Source organism: Danio rerio, chromosome 12, assembly GCF_049306965.1.
Source record: "Danio rerio strain Tuebingen ecotype United States chromosome 12, GRCz12tu, whole genome shotgun sequence".
Lineage (NCBI taxonomy): Eukaryota > Metazoa > Chordata > Actinopteri > Cypriniformes > Danionidae > Danio > Danio rerio.
This window is the reverse complement of record NC_133187.1, coordinates 35601642-35623603: the sequence shown is the minus strand read 5'-3', so window position 1 is coordinate 35623603 and position 21962 is coordinate 35601642. Positions and strand designations below refer to the sequence as shown.

The following is a 21962-nucleotide window of genomic DNA, read 5'->3' as shown; positions in this document are numbered from 1 at the left end:
AACGCAAACTATACACAGATTTGTTTATTTTCTTTTGTCCATTCTGTCTGTTTTCAGATGTAAAACTACATTCGTACGATGTTTTAAGCCAAACTATGTTAAGGTAATTTGGGAGTGTGTAATGGGTTACATATGATCTTTCTAGCGAGCACAGCTGTATCTATAGACCTCGGTTTAATATTTCCTGTGGTTTCAGCTTCCAGGCATATTTGATGTAGACTACATAACCACACAGCTGAGGCATGGAGGGATCCTGGAGACCATTCACATACGAAAAGAAGGATTCCCGATTCGTATCCCCTTCGCCCAGTTCATGGAGAGGTAGACCACAATATGTTAGGTCAACGATTCATTTTTTGTTTGTGTGAATGAACTTGTTTTGTTTGTTACAGATATAATGTATTTTGTATGTAAGTTATAAACCCTTGCGTGCTGTTGGCTTTGTTTTCACTACTGAGGTGATTTTGAGTCTTAATTTGGCCACAACTTTCTTTGTTTCAGCAAATGGAATGATTTTTGGTGACAAATCTTATTTTGGCGCATAGTTTAGGAAAAAAACACTGAAACCTTTAAAAAAACTGAATATTGACTACCCTTTCGTTATGTTAGGGGATGTTTTTGCCCCATTGACTTCCATTATAACATTTTTTATTTGTAAAGTCATGATAACATATAATGATGCGTTCTTGATTGTTGGTCATTTCCCATGTTGGGAAGAGGTAACATTTGTCATTTTTACTGTTGATTGTCAGTTGCAGTGCAAAAAAAGCATCGTTTCTGGCTTTTAGACAGAATTTTATGAAGTATTGTGTGTTTGTGCGTATGTGTGTGTGTGTGTGTGTGTGTGTGTGTGTGTGTGTGTGTGTGTGTGTGTGTGTGTGTGTGTGTGTGTGTGTGTGTGTGTGTGTGTGTGTGTGTAAGAGAGAGAGAGAGAGACCTTTGCGCACTTATCTTGATATGTCTGAGAAATCAAAATAAGCAGCTCAGCTCTCAGAACATGGTAAACTTAGTAAATGTTTTTATGCACACACACTGTAATCTGCTGCTTAACTTCAACTCCATATAAAAGCCAGAAACTTTTTTTTGCACAGGGCTATCTAAAGGCTTAATGGTGCCAACTGATGATCAACAGTAAAAAATACAAATTTGACCTCTTCCCAATTTGTAAAACCACCAACAACAAAGAATGCATGATTATATGCTGTCATGGCTTTGCAATCAAAGAAATTTAATTATAATGGAAATCTATAGGGCAAAAACTGCCACCAGCATAATGAAAGGGTAGTCAATTTGAACAATACACACGGGTCAAGAAGCGGTGTGCTTTTACTTCTATAAATCATTAGACTTGGTGCACAGAACACCCTAGTGACCAACTAGTGGTATCTTAACAACCCCCAGCGCACATTAGCCACCACACAGCAACACATTACAATCAGGAAAAACTGCTTGTTGCATGCATATCAAGTGTACTAAAATGTGCTCAGGACTTTTGTGTAGAGAGTTTGTACCTGAAAAACACTTGAATCTAAATTTTAGTTACACTTTAGAATACGGTTTTATTCGTTAATGTATTTAATAACATGAAATAAGTATAAACACTAGTTGTATAATGTACGCAATTTGTACAACTGTAACACTATTCGTTAATCAAAGTTAACGAATGCGTTAATCAAGATTCATGCCTGTTAATGCTAATTAATGCACTGAGTTATGTGAACTAAAAATGTATTTCCATAACTAAAGTTAACAAAGATGAATAAATTCTGTATTATTAATTGTTTATGTTAGTAAACACGTTAACTAGCATTGACTAAAACAACCTTATTGTAAAGTGTTACCTAAATTTTATATGTGATAATACAGATATAAATGCTTTTAAATAAATAATATTCAACATTTCACCATCATTTAGCACAACAGATAAGATATAATGATGGAAAATGGTAATTACTTAGTATTTTGGTTTGCACTTTAATAATTTAATGCAGTGTTTTCATTTTTTTTACAATTATTCTTGTTGAGTTTTTAAATGATTTTTGTTCTAGTTATGCCTTAAAATATGTTTTGGAGATCTCTAACAAATATAGAAAAATATTTCATAGACATTATTGGTCTGGCTACTAAAAATCATGTGGCCCATTTACATAGAAATTAATGCAGAATAAATCTGACGACTCTTAGTATATCGAAAGAAATTGAGAAATATAGGTAAAAACTATAATAGAGGATGAAATGAGAGAAACAAATATGCAAAAATTTGTTAAGGGTATAAGCAGTGAAATATGAAAGGAGTTCGACTGAAAGATGAAGATGAGGTTTTTCAGAGTGCCATTAGTGATCGTCAGATTCGATAGTATTATCACAATGCTGGAGAGATTGTGGAGAAGTTGGGGCTTACTGTATGTTCATATATTTTGGGAATGTCTCAAAAAACAAGTATATTGACAAGACGTTAAAAGGAAGATTAGTACAGTTTTAGGATGCTACATACCAATGCACCCAGTATTTTTTCTGCTTGATGGCTTCCCCCTGATCAGTTCACTAAGTCTCACCTATTTGCACTACACATATTATTAATAACTGTTAGAAAGATAATTACAGTGAGCTGGATGAAGACCCGCCCGACCTACTTTGACAGAATGGACACAGAGACTGAAACAGATATATATTTGAGAAAATGACTGCAGATTTACAGTTGAAATCCGACATTTTCCAACAGATCTGGGCATTATTCGAAACATACTTACTTGATCTTTGAATTGCTGTCCGGGGCTTTGTTGTAGTTATTGTCTTTATATTGAAATTTGTTTATTTATTTTATCTACTTTTCTTTTTCTCTTTTTATGTAATCTATTATCTTTTTATAAGCTGTATTATTTATGTATTACTTTAATTTCATTAGTCATTATTTTAGGCAAATAAAACACAGAATTAATCTCAAAATCAGAATTTATTAAGGCATTTTGCTACAGCACTTTCCTTATAGTTCAGTTTCAATAACATCCTCTGTTTTATATATTAGGTATGGTGTGTTACTGTCCCAGAGGCCTATAAACCAGTCTCTTGAAGAGCAGGTGGTGACTTTAATAGAGACTATTGGAGCAGAGGATGGCCAGTACCAGCTAGGACTCACTAAAGTACAGCCATATAACTCAACCTGCATTATTCTCTCATTCATTCTCATCTAAGATCCCACTCTCAGTCGATTTCATTATTGTGATCCCCCAGGTGTTTCTAAAGGAGACCCTGTATCAGCAGGTGGAGGAAAAATGGAGTAGCACTCAGACATGGGCAGCAGTCACCATCCAAAGAAACATCCGTGGCTTCATCTGCCGAAGAAACTTCCAGTTCTTTAAAAAAAAGGCCATCGTCATCCAGTCTCACATCAGAGGCCACCAGGCTCGGTGCGTGCAGCAATTTAACATTAGATAAGAAGGATAGTTAATACAAAATTGAAAAAATCAAACATGTTTAAGTTTCTTTCTGTTGTTATGCTGTAAATTGATAACTATAAGGTCATAACTATAACTGATAAGGTCAATGGTTACCAGTTTCCATCATTCTTTAAAGTTTCTTCTTTTGTGTTCAAGAGAAAAATATACACTATTAAAGGTTTGGAACCACTTTAATTTTTTATTTTGGATGAACTATCCCTTTAACGTCGACTTCATAACGTGAATATGAATCAGGAGCGCCCTCTTTCTGTTACAGGAAGTACTTCAAGCAACTGAAGCAGTGCTTCACACAGTTCTGGGCAACTATGATGATCACCAGAAACACCATCAAGAGACGTCACTGGAAGGTGAGTGTAATATGTTAAATACATTACAAATATATTTCATGATATATTACTAAATATTATATACACTGATTTCATCAACCTATTTTACACAGCAAAAAGTCATGCATTTTTTGCTCACAGGGTTCCATTTTGTTGGCAAAGCTTAACAATTTTAACCATTATAATTATTAAGTTATTTAGGTTTGGTTAGTGGAGTTAATCTTTTATTAATGTTTTCTGATTTTGAGCACTGCAGGCTAAATTAATTTTGATTATGTTATAATAATTATGTGGGTATGTTAATATAGATATGAGAGATTGTTTTGTGTGTGTGTGTGTGTGTGTGTGTGTGTGTGTGTGTGTGTATGTGTGTGTATGTGTTAGATTTTTTCTATGCGACAAAATACTTATCACTGAGTGTATAGAAAATGAATATCTTTCACATTAAAGCAACAGTTGCGTTATTTAAAAAATAATGGTATCTGTGTTAATGATCTAGGTGCAAAGTCTAAAGCACATGGCGCAAAAGCATTGAGGGCGAATCCACTTGGATAATGGCTAATTAAAGGATGGAAAAATAAGCTATGTGCCCAGCGCATGGTCTAACAGGGTTGTGCTTATTCTCTTAATGGGTTATGGGAGTGTTTTGAACATAATGTGCATTGAACCAATCAAGAGTCTCATTTCCCATTGCCTTTAAGAGTCAGTTGCGATGCAACATGGCTATTGAGGCTACATGGCGGACTTTGTAAGTGGAAAAACTGCATGGTTCCCTAGCACGAAAACAGTTAAACAGACCATCTTTGCGAGGATAAAGAATGAGCCTCCGCCATTCTGCTTCTTTATTGTACTTTTACTCTTTACTCCTTTACTTTCGTGTATAAGAAAACAGTGTTGTACTGTATGTGTAACGGAGGCCAGCTAGTAAGTGCTGTGCAGGTAAACCTCACTCCTCTGACCTTTAAAGGTGCTCTAGCGACAGACGCTAGAGGCTATGGTCTTTAGCCTCCTTGGTGGAGCAACCGACTCCCTTGCGGAAGGTGGCTGGTTCGATCCCAGCTCGAAACGGCTTGGGTGGTGTAGGACTGGTGGGATTACATATGCACTCCAACGAAGACATCCATTAGCCTACATATTTAATTTTGTTTGTTAACACCAAAGATTTGTTTCTAAATTCAGTTCTAATTTCCAGCAAATTAATAAATGAACAATAATAACGAAGTGTGGTCAAAAAATCCAAAGTTATATCTAAACACACGTCCTATGCCCCATTTGGTGATGCAAATGTCTCCAAAACCAGACAGCTGGACAAATCTAAACTTGTTTTTATTCAAACAAATATAAACATGCATATGATAAATAAAACTGCAATTAATAATAACATTATGCAGATATGTCATGAATAAACTGAATAAACTGAAAAAGCTTTTAGTTGGTCAATGGCGCGGTCTATTTCAGTTCCTCAAAATAGCAGCGTGCCAACAATGCACCTTAACACACCTCCGTTTTAGACCAGCACACCCTTGAGTCCACAAAGTGGCGCAAATTAATTTGTTATTCATACAATGTGGCTCAAAACATGAAAATTAGGTTTGCACTAGTCTGAAAATAGCAACAAACCATGCCATAAACATGCCTTATTGCGCCAGAAGTATGAAAGGGCTCAATAAGTTAAAGCCTTTAAGATTAATTAATTTGTGTTAGTTATCCAAAAATGTCAGAAAATATATATTCAAAGCATTTATGATGTTTGTATTTTTGTGACATTTTGCCCTTTATGATTCTGTGTGTAACTTTAAATGGGCACACAAATGTTCATTTGTGCATATACAAATACACATGAATCACAAAATCAGCTGTTTACTTGAATGACCCATTGCTAGGCAACCAAGATCATTTGATTATATATGAAAGCTAATACAATGCAATAAACACCAGCCTCACTCCTTCCATAATAATGTATCGATTCCATATTCCTGCTGGTCTTATATTGTTATCTAATGTAAGTAACATCAATCAAATACTCTCTTAGATAGTCATACTGTAAATGTCTCAAGAGCTGCTTCCTACATTACGTGTCAGGCAAGATCATCACATAATCCTATAACATATCTTACTCTTTGAAAGGACTTTGGACCCATTTGTGTTCTAAATGAATTTGAGATTGTGAAATTCAATTTATTGCTCAAAGTCATTTCCAATTGCACAACATCTGCCGGAAAACACTTTAATTTTAAAAACTGCTTCATTTTTCTAATCCTGTTTTCTCATAAAATGGTAATTCTCATGCAAAATTTAAAAAGAACTTAAATACAGCTATACTCATAGATGCAGATGATATATTTGGGTCTTTCTAGTCTAGTGTGTTACGGGTCATTTAATAGTGTACACATGTAACCGGTGTTAGTCAGTCAGTTGAGTTGAGCTCCACCCGCCGGCCTGATCTTTCATCTTTGATCCCTGATTGTCTCATTCATTCCTCCTCAACTTTTCTCTCTCATTTCTGTTGAGATCGTCTAAAGCAGCACTTCTCTCTTTAGGATCTCCTAATCAGCACTTCTGTTTGGATTTTCACTAACTAATTTCACGAGTTAAAGAGCACTTTACATGGAGACTGCTTCGTTTGTTGCAATATCAGACTAGGTAGGTGTGTTTAATATTTATCCGTATTACACACACTTATGGCAAACATTAAAGATTAATGATAGAGAGAGAAGTCAGGGTGGAACAGAAGTAAGTGCTTATATTGATAACAGCATTTTAAGTTTTGTTTAACATGGCCTTATATGTTGGAAATCTTCTTCTTTAAGGAAGTGTTAGGTTTGCTTTAATATTATATCATTAGTATTATTACATTTCTTTTCAATGATCGTAATTCATTAATTGTGCTTACAATTAAAATAAATGCAGAACAATTTAGATTAAATATACAATACAACCTATTTATTTAGTCTTTTTTAATACATTACATTATTATAAATGTATTATACTATTATACATTTAATGTATTAATATACATTATTAAGTTCAATAAATCAACTGTTAGTGATTTAATATTGCATTTTATTTTTATCATGATGTTTTAAATATTCATATATATTTTTTGTATCAGAATCTTCAGTGCTTCACCACGTTTTGATTAATATAATAGTCACCAAGGCAGCATTTCTAATTTTCTTTAGGTAAATCATTGTGTAAACCTACACTTTATTTGCTCTTTTATTTGCATATTAACATTTTGGACCAATTGAGTTTCATTGGGTGGAAATATAAATAGAAACAAACAATGTTACATTTAATTTGAGTCATTCAGCAGAAGCTTTTGTCCAAAGCGACTTACAATCGAGAAGACATTCAGCGATTAAACAAGGTGTATTTGATAAACGAATGTGTCCTGTGTAATTGTATTGTGTTTTTCTGAACAATAAAATAATGATCATTTATTTTATTTACTTGATTAAAAAATATAATTTAGAGGAACAAAAGTTTATAAAGCAAAACATCTTTCCAAACTTGTTTAGAACAGGAATCATTTGATGACAAATGAAAAGTACACAGTTTACACTGGAGCAATATTTTTGAAATATTATTTTAGTAATTCAATAGTTTTAGTAAGTACAGGTCAGAATAAGTATGTTGTTTTATTTTTATTTAAATATATCTGTTAGCCTACATGAGGATGGAACAACAATTCTCACATATTTTGATGACATTTTCACAAAAACTGTTAATTGTTTTCTATGTAAAGTCACTTTTGTACAAATTAATTTGATGCAGACACTCAAATGGTTCATAATGCCTTTGGCACATGCATATTTTATAATTTATTTATGATTATTTACTTAATTGCAAAATAATAATAAAGTTATAATGTTATAATTTGCATTGTTGTTAGATAACACAATTATTATATTATATTATATTTATTGTATTTTATGTAATAACATTTTAATATAATATAATATAATATAATATAATATAATATAATATAATATAATATAACATAATATAATTCAATATAATATAATATAATATAATAATGTAAAATAGTATATTAATGTAATATAATAATATAGTATAATGCAATATCATATAATATAATAAATATAATAATTTTAATATAATCTAATTTTTTACACAATATAATAGTTTAGATGATTGGGATACTTTAAAATATGATTGAGCAAAATTAAGAACACAATTGAATGTATGGATAATATAATATAATATAATATAATATAATATAATATAATATAATATAATATAATATAATATAATATAATATAATATAATATAATATAATAATTTAAAATAATATATTAATGTAATATAATAATATAATATAATGTAATATAATATAATATAATAATATTATATTATATTCTATTCTATTATATTATATTATATTATATTATATTATATTATTTAATGTAAATTAGACCAAAAAATGTTACTTTAAGGAAATGTAATTTATATTTATTCAAACAAATATTATTCATATTTACCAGAAATATGTATTTAAGTCAAATCTTTGACTGATCCACTAATTTATGCTATATAAACTTCTGCGCTACTTTCAGTTCTGTTTCCTTGTTACCATCATTGTTTTATACAGTTTGGACTATGTCCTCCTGTCATGTTCGCTGCTGTCAAATCACTTTAAAGTAATTGCTGTGCTTTTGTTAAGTGGTGAGACTGGTTTTAGACATCATTCTTTTTGTGGTAGGTAAAGCTTTGTGTGGTCATAGAGTATTTTTGCTTGTCTAAAATAAGTTGCATTTGTTTAATATTACAGTTTACCTAGTGTAAAAATCTAAATAGTATAAATAATGTTTCTAACTTAAAGGAAGATTTCACCCAAAGATGAATAGGTACTCACTTTCTACTCGCTGAAGTGATTCCAAATGTTTATGAGTTTATGAAACACAAAAGAAGATATTCTGAAAGCTAAAAACCAGTCACCATTGACTTACATAGTAGGAAAGACAAATACTGTGGAAGTCAAAGGTTACAGGCTTCCAACATTTTTCAAAATATCTTATTTAGTGTTCAACAGAAATAAAGAAACTCAAACAAGTTTGTGACGTGAAAGGAGAGTAAATGATGACAGAAGTTTCACTTTTGGGTGAACTATCCCTTTAATTTTTTAAAGCTATACAAGCATTAAGAGTTTGGTTTATTGTAATTTAACTTCAAATAACTCATAATATTAATTTGATTCAACTTTAACAGACAATATACTCAACAATACTCTAAGATTTAGTCCAACAATATGTAGAAATCAATCTAAAGCCTGTGTTTATTTCACTAATGGCAACAATGAAACGCAATATAAAAGGCCTTTCAAACACAATGATAATGTTAAATGATAAGATAAAACGGGAGGTCACTCATTTGTCATGTAGTTCTTGTGCTTGGGGAGGAGCGTGGGGAGGGACGGTCATTCTGGGATATAAAAGTGGCTCAGCTGCTAAGAATAGTGCTGTTTACCTTTTCATACCATGTCTCGGACAGGTAATAGAATGAATAAAAGGAATCGCCTTACAAAATAACTGTGCCGTTGTTCAGTCTGGAAAGGAATGAATTATTGTAATGTAAGACTAAGGTCAAATATTTAATGTAATGTTGTGTTTTAATTGTACTTCATCAGGAACATACTGATAGAAGCAGAGTGAAGGAAGTGGCAAAACCTACATCTAGTTCTTCGGAGATGGTGAGACTTTTTGACTTGTGCGCTCAAGGTTTCCAAGCACCTGGTTTTTATGACAGTGTGTGAATTTTTACAGTCGCTTCAGAGTAAAAGTTAATTTTGAAAATCACAGCAGAATAAAGTAGTGTGTTTTTTTTCTTAAGGATGTGGGGATATTGGAGATCCCGGCAGAACTGTCGGCCAGATTACGCAGTTCATCAGGTGAGATCCTTGCTACTTTTTGGTTTTACTTGAAATGTATAAAAAACATTACCTAATGTTTATGCTTAAATTTAAGAATTTAAAATATTTAGTCAAAAACACTATTGAGTGAAAGTAATGTTAAATTGTTACACATTTTGTCACCTCGGAATTATAAGTTTCTATCTGCAATCTGCATGATTTTGAGATATTGAGCTTCAAAGTTTTTGCATCCCATAGCAAACAGTATGTGTGTAACATTTTTGTTAGTGTACAGTTAGTGCATAGATGTAAAATATTCACACTTTAAAATAATTTTAAAAAGTCTGAAATCAAGAGATGCTGGAGATTAATGTTTGTTACTTGAGCACATTTCCTGAAAAATAATATTGTACACAATACTGTTTCATTTTGAGGTAGGTGAGATAGAATAGAATAATACAGAATATGAACCATACATGATAATAATACCAGTAGTAGTAATAATTATAATTTAACGTAATGATAATTTAATTATAAAATTGAAAATAATTGATAAAACACAAAAAAAGACCACAAAATGCACTAGGATTATTTTTATTTATTTATTTTATGTACCTTATGTCGTTCTCTTGAATTCTATACTGTTACTGTATGTTTGGTCACATAAACTGCTGGTACTACTACTACAGTATTACTATTACTACTACTACTACTACTACTACTACTACTACTACTAATAATAATATTAATAATAATAGGTTGTATAAAATAGATATAAAAACATTCGCAAAATTACATTAAAAACATTAAACTGGTATAATTTGATACGATAATAGTAAAGTAACTTTGCATTCTTGGGTGAAAATATTCAAGACAAAAGCATTTACAGTTGAAGTCTGAATTATTAGCCTCCCTGTTTATTTTTTCCACAATTTCTGTTTAACAGAGAGCAGATTTTTAACATATTTCTAAACATAATAGTTTTAATAACTCATTTCTAATAACTGATTTATTTTATCTTTGCCATGATGACAAAACATAATATTTTACTAGATATATTTTCAAGACACTTCGATACTTCTCAAAGTGACATTTAAAGGCTTAACTATGTTAATTAGGTTAACTAGGCAGGTTAGGGTAATTAGGCAAGTTATTGTATAACAATGGTTTGTTCTGTAGACAATCGAAGAAATGTTTAGCTTAAAGAGGCTAATAATTTTGACCTTAAAATAATTTTTAAAATAAAAAAAAATGCTTTTATTCTAGCCGAAATAAAACAAATAAGACTTTCTCTAGGAAGAAAAAATATTATCAGACATACTGTGAAAAATTCCTTGCTCTGGTAAACATCATTTGGGAAATATAAAAAAATTATAATAATAATTCAGAGGGGGGGCTAATACTTCTGACTTCAACTGTATATGAAACTAACATTTGTTTTACAGAATAAATGTATTTACCATCAATCCAGAAAATCCTTTTTGTGAAGGCATTAACTTTAGAAAAAAGTTACTTCAAACTTTCGTACATTTTGATAATTACCCCTACAGACTGCTCATTTACTATTTTCACACTTAAGTAAAGTTCATCTATCTAATGTAATGGATATAATTGGGCTGCATTGATCTCAATGTGTTTTAAAACAATATTTTTCAGGACGTTCTCAAGGCTCAGGGGTGTCAGAAGTAGCTCCGCCGCAGGTCAAAGCAGACCACAAACTCTCACTGCCCTTGGACATTGACAGACATCCTTTCTCTCAATATGCCAACACAGTCCTGAAGGTAGAAATATAAGAACATGCAGATTTCTTTTCTTATTTAGTGGTCGTCTACTGTTTTTATGCGTCAGTTCAGTTTCATACATTTACGTTTACCAGATTTATCTAAAATAACTCACAAATGAAGAAGTACTTCAGATCTTATATAAAATGTATAGACGCTATGACAAATGGAAGTTAGTTTAGCACCTTATTTATTTTCTTATTTTTTATTATCGAATCCTTTTCACAGGGTGTTTTAAGAGGAAAAAGCAAAGAGTGTGTTTCCTACAGGTGGTTTGTAAACCCCACTCACCAGTGTAAAGCACACTCAGAATCACACAGTGTTTTCCTAGGAACATGGAGAGTTTATACGAAGGTGTTTGGTGCATATGGAGAGTAAAAAGGAAAGAGTTTGTTTTCTATAGGTGGTTTGTAAACACCACTTACCTGTGAGAAGCACATTAAGAATCGCACAATGTTTTTTTTTTTTTGAAGTATGTATTAGAGTGTCTGGTGCATATGGAGAGGAAATACTGTCTTTTCTATATGTGGTTTTGTCGAGCCCATTTGTTAAATCAGTTATTTGGTGTTTTGTTGATTAGGATGGATGGTGCCAAGCACAGGGTTATCCACTTCAGAGGCCTTTGACGTCCCTTGACCATGAGGATGCCCGTACAGCTTTGGAAATCTACAAACTGGTCAGTACGAAATTTAAAGGCATTTGTTCATACATAATTTGCCTGATTATGTACAACATTTTATTCTACAAAAAATATGTTAGAATGTGTTTATTTTCTGGCTCTTTGCAGTATTTATTAAATTATTAAGTGAAACTATCTCCTTTGACTTTAATAGTATGTCAAAAATGTAAATAAGAGCTTTTAAAGTCGACTTCATCCAATGTTTAAATCGTTGTTCTAGAAATGTATGCTAATTAGTGCATATTTAATTTGATGCCTCATTAGAATATGTAAACATAACATTTTAGAAAGCTTGTAATACAAGAAATCATAACATAATCAATTAAACTGGGTAGGTATGATGATAATCAGTTAATCTTGTTTACCCAATATTTACCTGCTGTGTCTTGCTTTAACATAAACCTTCAACCTATGATTGGAGCTTGTCATCTATTTTCTTCTTTAGATCCTGCGCTTCACAGGGGACTCAGATCTGAATGGCTGGCAGGAGCAGATGTTGGGGAACTACATTGTGGAGAAGAGTCAAATTCGGCCCGGCATCAGAGATGAGATTCTAGCCCAGTTGGTTTACCTCACTTGGGATGGAGATAGACAGGAGACCAACCTGCGTGGCTGGTTACTTCTGGCCTGCTGTTTGAGTGCCTTCACACCCTCTCCTGACCTGGAGAAACCCCTGCTCAAGTACGTCCTTAGCTGTAGACATACTTAAAACAGGGCTCTTTAGAACAACAAGAGATTGTTTTCAATTAAAATATGTTTTAGAATCCAAAGCACAGAGCAGTTACAGCCTTCCCTAATTATATTTTTAAAAGAATCATTAAATATTTTTATTAAACATTTTATTATATTTATATTAAATATTTACATAAAAATGACAAAATAGAAAATAACTACAACATTTATTAATTTATTATTTAATATTTATAGTTGTAATATTTAACATTTTGGTTTTTTGCTGTCCCTTTGAACTCAATAATAGCGTTTAATTAACTCTACTACAAAAAAGAGATTTGATAATTATTTAATTATTTGTTCATCATCAAATGAAATAAGAAATTCATCTTTTTTTGTAGTCTAGTTAATTAACAGCAAAAAAAGCTAAAAAGTAAAATATTACAAATGTTTATCTTAAAATGACAAAATATAAAATAATAATAATAATAATAAAAAAAAAAAATCAGGTCCTGACATTAAATTTTTTTGATTACAAGCCACTGTGGCTAGTAGTTTTTCAACATTACTAGCCACTAGCCATTTTCACTAGCCACAATTTTATTGTTAGGAAAATATATCATTTTCATTAATACATTTGACTATACATACACTTTTTATTCAACAAAGCTTTTCTTAAAAAAAAAAATTAACATTTGACATTTAGAAAAGAATTATTGTCATGTGTCTATAACTATGCACAGTGATCTGTCCTGGCTAAAGGTTCCAGAAAAAAAGGGAAGTTAATCTCCTAAATCAATGTTATTGTAAAGGATGATAATTAAATCATAAATAAAAAAATAACTGTAAAAGAAAGCAGCTGAAAAGCAAACTGTGTACGATAATGAAAGGATGATTACCTGCACACGGTTAACGTTAGGCTCTTTAATAGTTTTTTCAAAGAATGGTTAAAGTGAAAGTGGAGTGAAAAACTCTTGAAAACAAGCATTGCTTTTTGTCCAGTCTATTTGAAAAGGGAACCGATCGCATCAGTTCAGTTTCCAGGCACGGATGCTTTGCTCCAGGAAAAGTGAGCGTGCAAGCATTTAAACACAAGGGCTTCGGTGTCGCGCACACAACTAATGTGATGCGCACGTCATTGCAGCCCTCGTCAGTGAGTGAGAGTCTCTCCATGCACAAAATTATCCGCTATTCACCTGCTTTCTTTTCTTTGTGTGACCACAGTTGATTTGGTCAGTCGTGCTGCTTCTTGATGGGCCTACTTATTGCCATACTTTGCTTTTAAGAAAACTACAATTAAAAGTTATTTTCAACCAGACAAAGTGGCAAGTGGGTGTGGTTGTCTAACCCCCCATAGCTGAAATCTACCCGCATATAGCGAGTTGGTGGGTGTTAATGTCAAGCCTTGAAAATAATACAAAAAATGATAATGAAAATGCAGATGTAAGGATTAAATTGATCAAATATGAATTAAATAATGTAATAATAGTAATAATTAATTATGATTACTTAAGTGAAGTTTTACAAACTAATTTCCAAAGGAGCATGTGATATGATTGCTCGCGGCGGGTCTCTCATCAGCAATATTCCAATCAGATCAATCCAATCCTACAATAAATCACCTTTCTGCCTTATTTTCAGTTTGGGAGAACTGAACATCCACTCCATCTCCTCCTTTTCCTGTTTCATCTCCTTTTCGAGAGGGAGCTCTCGAGACCTATCTGGTCTTGGACCCTATTACATGCTAATTGACTAGGCAGGAGCCCTAAGCTCAATTATCTCCGAGCTTAGGGTTCTCTCCCGGGACAGCATGCCAAACCTGCTAAAAGTGTGAAGAAATATCTAAGTGTAAACTTTAGAAATACAATTAAAGAGCCCATATAATGCATTTAAAATATTTTAGTTTTGAGGTCTCCAGCAACATTTTCATATGCATGCGAGGTCAAAAAACACTTTCATTGTCTTTTAATATGTATTTATTTTTACCTAATTATCCCAACGACTTCCATATGATTCATTCAGCGATTAATTTGTTCCCAAACGCCTTCTTAAAATAGCGCGATGCTAATCTGCGCTGACTGTTCGATGACCCAGTCTGTTGTGATTGATCGACTGCGTTCAGTGTGAGACAGAGAGAAATGCCCAGCACGGCTTATCAACATTGTTGAAGTAGTCAGAGTGCAGAGTGTATGTGTGAGCCCAATGCAGGAGTATAAATAAAATTAAAACCAGAGTTTTTTTGTTTTTTTTTGGTCATCAGGTATGTGTCAGATCGGGGTCCCGGTGAATACCGCTCTCTATGTCAACACAAGCTTCTCACGTCCCTCCCGTTGCCCTCACCAGCCTGCAGACGCCACCCGCCAACTCAACTGGAGTGGACAGCCAATCAGAGGAAAGGAAAGATGGTGCTTGAGGTCAACACTTTCAATGGTGAAGAAAGCTGAACACATGAGCTCTTATCTGATAACTGGAGTTAAGATCTTCTTACACCAAGACCTGTAAACTGTAATGATAATGTGGGCGCAGCAGTGAGCTAATCATCCGCTTAAAGGGATAGTTTACTATACTATCTATTATTTACTCAATCTCCATTTGTTCTGAACTTGTTAGAGAACTTGTAATATGTTTTTATGTCGATCACCGAAAAAGGATATTTTTAAAAATGTTTGAAATCAGCAGCCATTGACTTCCATTTATTTCCTACTATGGATGTCAGTGGCTACCTGTTTCCAACATTCTTTAGAATAACTTGGTTTGAGGTTAACCAATGAAAGAAACTTGTAAAGGTTTAGAAATACTCGAGGTGAAATAAATGGTGAATATATTTTAATTTCTGGGTGAACTGTCCCTTTAAACTCAGGATGGACTTTGATTGGCTGGCAGTGCTTTAATTGTTAACCAGCTGGAAAAACTATTTCAAAGTGATACCTGTGTTGTTTTTTCTGTGTTTTTTTTTTATTATAGTTATTTGGATTTCACTTTTCTTTTCAATTATATCTTCAAAATTATTTATCCCAGTGTGAACAGGACTTTTGCACTGTTAAATTCAGAGGACTAAATGATATTAAAACCGTTCAAGTATAACTAAACGATAAAAGTATTAACTTGATACTTTACCCAGAAAATGAAACCTCTGTCATCATTTCTTTACCATCATCTTGATCCAAACCAGTTTGAGTTTTCTTCTACTGGTGAATGCCCAAAAATATATGTTTTAAAGAAAGTTAGGAACTGTTAGCCCTTGACTTTCATAGTATTTTTTCCTACTGTGTATATCAGTGGCTTCACGTTTCTAACATTCTTTTAATTGAGTTTTTTTTTTTGTTGACTCTTTTTGTTTTTCAGAGGAAAAGTTAGCAGTGGAGGTGGAGTCTTGGACAACAGGAGAAGAGCTGGCCTCTTGGATTCTTAGCTACAGGTAAGACAATTGATGAATATATTTTGTCTGAGAAACACAAAACATTTACTGTAGGTCGTACATTCTCCCACATACTGTAATTCTCATCATTAAAAGAGGCATATTTTGTAAGACCTTTAAAATATTTTTCCTACAGGTGGTTTTTAAACCCCACTCACTTGTGTCAATATTTCATTATCGTGCATGATTGGGATCATGAAAATGATCCCATAATGAAAATTGGGCATACTATGCACCTAATTGTAAACCTCATTGTTGTAATTAAATGTATGCATACACATTTATTAATTAATTCATTTTAAAAATAAATATTTTTTATAATTTATATGTCATTTATTGTACTGTATGTGTTTTTTTAATTTATTTATTTGTTTATTTATAGAATTATGTTTTCAAATAGCGTTATTATTTTGCTACGTTTCAGCTTTGCAATATATTTGTCACCAAAATCCAAAGATAAGCAAAGTGTAGTAAACAAAATATTATATGATTAAATTAATTCAAGAGTTCACACTTATATGATTATTGATTATAAAGCTAGTTTCATCCTCGAGCCCGGGGCTCATAAGATCCTTGAGCCTGGAGCTCCCTCACGTTTGCATTGTGAGAGGGGAGTTTGAGCTTAGGTAGGTCTCAATAACCTCCCCCCTCTTTTTTTTTTTTGTTTATAGCTGATGACAGATTATAAATTGCTATATAGAGATATACTGCTGGGTAAGAGCTCGACTATATTGCTAATTTATATTGATCAATTCACTTATTACACATGTTTTTGGACTGTGGGAGGAAACCTGAGAACCCGGGGGAAACCCACACGAACACAGAGAGAACATGTAAACTCCGCACAGAAATGACAAATCGTCACCTTGGAATTATAAGTTCTATCAAAGTTCTGAATGATTTTGAGATATTGAGCAAAGTTTTTGCATTCCATAGCAAACAGTATGTGTGTAACATTTGTTTTTTTTAAATAAAAATACTTAAAATGTAAACAACTTATAAAAAAACATTCCATAATGGAAATAAGTTGTCATTTAATAAGAATATGTCAATAACACAATTTTGACAATAATGCCAGATAGAACCTTATAATTCTAAGGTGACGAACTGGCCTGTTTAGGGTTTGAACCAGTGACGTTCTTGCACCAGTGCCCTATAAAAGGAAAGGTGGAGGAGTAGGGGTGAAACGGGGGATTCTATAAGGCGAAGATAACTAAAGTAAGAAAATGGTTATTTATAGTGAGCTAGGGATCATCTGATTGGTGAATCATGCATTAGTTAATGCGGGACCAGCTGTGATCAATCATAAGCACTTTCTCCTCTTGAAATTAGTTTATAAATAAACTTCACTTAAATATGATGTATTAAAAATGTGATAATGATATTATATTTGACTATGCAGAGCTAAATTCAAGACCATGAAAGGTCCTAATTGACTTTGTAAAATCCATATAAGATATATAATTAAATAATTTTTTCACAAGTTAGTTCATTAGTGTACTTTACACATTACAGTTATAGTCCATCACTCTTTATTCAATTTTTAATATCCCATTTTCTTTCCCTCAGAGGTCTGACTAATGCTACACAGGGCTGGTCCGTGTCTCTCCTGGCCGACGAGGGGTGGACGGACCTGACAGGCTGTGATTTTGTGATGGATCTGTTGGCTGGAGTGGAGTCTGATGTGCCCATGGGTCACCCGCCTACGGAGAATGATTACCTATTCAGTGACACCAGTGACAGGTGCGGCTTGTAGAGCTCAATGCTCCCAGTTCACTAGAAGTATCATAACAATATAATGCTGTTTCCGGGTCCAAGCTTATACTCTTTTAAATGGGAAGAAAAATCTCTCATTACGAAACTGATACTGCCTGTCCTTGATTCTGATTGGTTGAGCCATGTTTTAAGCTGTTATATGACCCTAATGACCTGAGTGATCTGTTGTGTTTGTATTCAGTGAGCATATCTGTAAAGTATTGAGGTCCTAGGGCATTTATTGATTTATATACAAGTAGTAATACTTTAAAATGTATTCTGAATGTAACTGGGAGCCAGTGTAAAGACCTGAGGACAGGTGTAAATTGCTCTGATTTCCTGGTTCTGGTCAGAATCCTGGCAGCTGTGTTCTAGATGAGCTGCAACTGCCTGATTGTCTTTTTGGGAAGGCTATTGAGGAGGCTGTTACAGTAATCCACCCTACTGCTGATAAAAGCAGTTTCTCTAAGTCCTCACTAGTAAACAAAGCATCTAATTCTTGCAACGTTTTTGAGATGATACCACTTGACGATCAAACATTTTGGACTTCCGTTGTTGAAACTCTCTCTGTGGCTCTGATTCAGTGCTATAAGCCAAAGAAACTGTTGCATTTGTTTTATTTTGTGAAGCCTTGTTATGTATATGGATTAACCATTTTATAAAAAGAAATAAACCCCATGAAGCTGTGGTTTACAGTGAATTGATCACCACTGTTATAAATGCACTGCAAACCATGGCTTCTTGGGGTTTATTGCTTTAATGTGTGATTTGACCAGGGGTCATAAACACACATTAAAGTAAATATTTTACAAGATCATGGTGTTCATTCTGGACCTGCTGCAGCCTAGACACCGATATATTAGTTATTTATAAAGTCTAAGATCACCACAATCAGGATTTCTGTTTGTATTACAGCACATTGCGAGTGTATATTAGTATCATTTGTTCTCTTTTGACATCTGATAAACTGTGGCACATCATATCAGACCTAAATCAACACATTTTTTTGGAAATAGGCTCATTTTACAGCTCCCCTGGAGTTTCCTCGATTTTTTTACCATTTTTCAATCCATTCAGCCGATCTCCAGGTCTGGTGTTAGCACTTTTAGCTTAGCTTTTAGCATGAATTATTGAATCTTATTAGACCAGTGGTTCTCAAACTGTGGTACGTGTACCACTAGTGGTACGCAGGCTTCCTTCTAGTGGTACGCGGAGGAATGAAATATGTCATATACATGCTACATATATTTCAAAATTTATCAAAAATGATGTATGTTGTATGCCATATATGACATATAGCCTATGTTTCTGAGGTTATTTGCCACGTTTTTTTTTTTTACTTTGCAGAGTTGTAGCTCCTTTACTGGGCCTACTACGCTACTGTATTTCAATACTGCTCATTTTGGTGGTACTTGGAGAGACTATTTTTTTCTGAGGTGGTACTTGATGAAAAAAAATTGAGAACCACTGTATTAGACCATTAGCATCTCATTTAAAAAAGTAAAAGAGTTTGAGTAATGTACATTTTTAAAGCCTGACTCTTTTGTAGTTATATTGTGTACTAAGACAGACAGAAAATGAAAGTTGCTATTTTTAAGGCTGATATGGCTAGGAACTTTACTCCCATTCTCACATAATAATCAAGGAGCTTTGCTGCCATATGGCTTCAGCAGGTGTTATTACTCATCACTGTTACCTAGTTAGCCAGCTGTGGACTATTTTCAAGCGCCGTGCAATATCACTGCGCCAACTTGATTATTACATCAGAATGAAAGTATAGTTCCTAGCCATAGCAATCTAGAAACCTTTGACTTTTCCATCGATCTTAGTACACAATGTCACTACAGAAGAGAGTGAGATGCTAATGGTCTAATCTGATTCAATGATCTATGCTAAGCTAAGCTAAAAGTGCTTCCATCAGACCCAGAGATCAGCTGGATGGATTCAAATATGGTATAACTCAACTTTTTAACTCTAGGCAAGTTGTAAAATTAATATTCCTTTAACAAGTACGTTAACAAATCCTTTTATTTCTTATTGTCAGGATGGAAACCACAGACATTGATGCGTTTATTCCTCCTGCTCCCTCGATGCAAGCCCCTGGTCTGCCCTCATTTGAAGCATCTCATTGGAACACGTATGAACCCTTGTCCACTTACCAGGGTGAGCAACCAACCATTACTAGCAGACAGTAAATTCTGAGTTATTGTTCTCTCATAGCTTTGCACAGGGATGATCAAAGAAATGAGAGTGAATGAAATGTACAGTACAAGGGTTGGGACGTGTCTCGCCCTGCAGAGCAAATAAAACGATTTTATATAGGACGCTCCTGAGATATTGTTTCTTGTAGGATCTCAGGGTCGGCAGATGGATTCGTACGTTGATGACATCTTTGATCCTGTGTTTGATCACGGTCCTCCGGTCAGTATGGCCCTGTTTAAATCTGTAGTGTTACTTTAAGGTTCTAATACAGCTGATTTGAGTCTGGGTTATTGTACATAACGGTAACACTTTAAAATAAGGTTGTTAGTTTTCCTTCGGCTTAGTGCCTTTGTTCATTAGGGGTCGCCACAGCAGAATGAATCGCCAACTTTTCTAGCATATGTTTTACACAGTGGATACCCTTCCAGCTGCAACCCTGTACTGGGAAACACCCATACACACTCATTCACTCACATACACTACAGCCTATTGAGTTTATTAAATTCACCTATAGCGCATGTCTTTGGACTTGTGGGGGAAACCGGAGCACCCTGAGGAAACCCACGCCAACATGGGGAGAACATGAAAACTCCACACAGAAATGCCAACTGACCCAGCCAGGACTCGAACCAGCAACCTTCATGCTATCCACTGAGCCACAGTGTCACCCTAAAATAAGGTTGTATTATGGTTAATGAATGTATTTACTAACATAATCAAACAATAAATTATACATTTATTACAGTATTTATTCATCCTAGTTAACATTAGTTATTGGAAACAAAGTAGTTCACTGTTTATTCATGTTAACTCACAGTACATTAACTAATCTTAACAAGAATAAATTTGGATTTTAATATTGCATTACTAGATTTTAAATAAGTATTGTTGGTAAAACTTTAGTTTAGGTCACAATACATGGTATTAACTACTGGCTTATTACCTGCCTATTATTAGGATATTAACTGTTTATTAGTAGTTATAAAGTATGAGCTTATCCTGCATACCAAATGCTACCTAAAACCTACCAAAAACACCCAGCTTCTACCTTACTAACTCTTAATTAACAGCTAATGAACAGTTTATTAATCTACTAGTGTTAGTTAATGGTTTGTTAATACTGTGACCTAAAATAAAGTGTTACCGTATTGTTATATTAATATTTAATGTTAGTAAAGACATTAACTAATAAAGACTTATTATCATATTATATAAATTTGACCATAAATGTGACCAAAATAGGGACTTAAAACCATAAAACTAAAATATTTGTTGTTGAATTAAATAAAACAAAAGTTTTCTGAAAAACCTGTAATGTATAATCCATTTAAGTTGTGGTAATGAGTATTTAAGTAGCTCATTACCTTCAACACTGAGTTCAAAAGTCTTTTCAAATGAGTAGAATTAACTTTCAGTCAATTTTGAGTTAACTAGACTCATTTCATTTGATAAAGTGGACTGTTGAGTTTTACAGTGTATACATATTTCCTCTAAATCCTATAATTGTTTTTCATTTTTATACTTTTTCTCACTAAATTTGTGAAAAATTACTATAACCAAAAACTAAATTCAAATACAAATAAAAAAATTATATAAACATATTCTAAAAAGTGGGCGGTGCAGTGGCGCAGTAGGTAGTGCTTTCACCTCACAGCAAGAAGGTTGCTGGTTCGAGCCTCGGTTAGGTCAGTTGGCATTTCTGTGTGGAGTTTGCATGTTCTCACTGCGTTCTCGTGGGTTTCCTCCGGGTGCTCCGGTTTCCCCCACAGACCAAACGCATACGGTACAGGTTAATTGGG

At 33.4% G+C, this 21962-nt stretch overlaps 1 protein-coding gene across 4 annotated transcripts in view; it reads left to right on the top strand.

Annotated features, from left to right (window-relative positions):
• myo15b (myosin XVB) overlaps positions 1 to 21962 on the top strand; it is a 77295-nt gene that overhangs the window by 25811 nt on the left and 29522 nt on the right. For 2 of the 4 annotated variants that reach the window (XM_073918663.1, XM_068218688.2), the window contains 15 exons: positions 58 to 103; positions 197 to 321; positions 3026 to 3140; positions 3232 to 3407; positions 3715 to 3805; positions 9435 to 9497; positions 9638 to 9695; positions 11313 to 11437; positions 12018 to 12113; positions 12562 to 12797; positions 15049 to 15218; positions 16134 to 16206; positions 17776 to 17949; positions 20006 to 20124; positions 20312 to 20382. In XM_073918663.1, the coding sequence (XP_073774764.1) occupies positions 58 to 103; positions 197 to 321; positions 3026 to 3140; positions 3232 to 3407; positions 3715 to 3805; positions 9435 to 9497; positions 9638 to 9695; positions 11313 to 11437; positions 12018 to 12113; positions 12562 to 12797; positions 15049 to 15218; positions 16134 to 16206; positions 17776 to 17949; positions 20006 to 20124; positions 20312 to 20382 (1738 nt within the window). Of the gene's footprint in view, positions 1 to 57; positions 104 to 196; positions 322 to 3025; positions 3141 to 3231; positions 3408 to 3714; positions 3806 to 6282; positions 6428 to 9124; positions 9299 to 9434; positions 9498 to 9637; positions 9696 to 11312; positions 11438 to 12017; positions 12114 to 12561; positions 12798 to 15048; positions 15219 to 16133; positions 16207 to 17775; positions 17950 to 20005; positions 20125 to 20311; positions 20383 to 21962 lie in introns of those variants that run through there. The other 2 variants (XM_073918665.1, XM_073918664.1) reach the window with 2 other exon arrangements.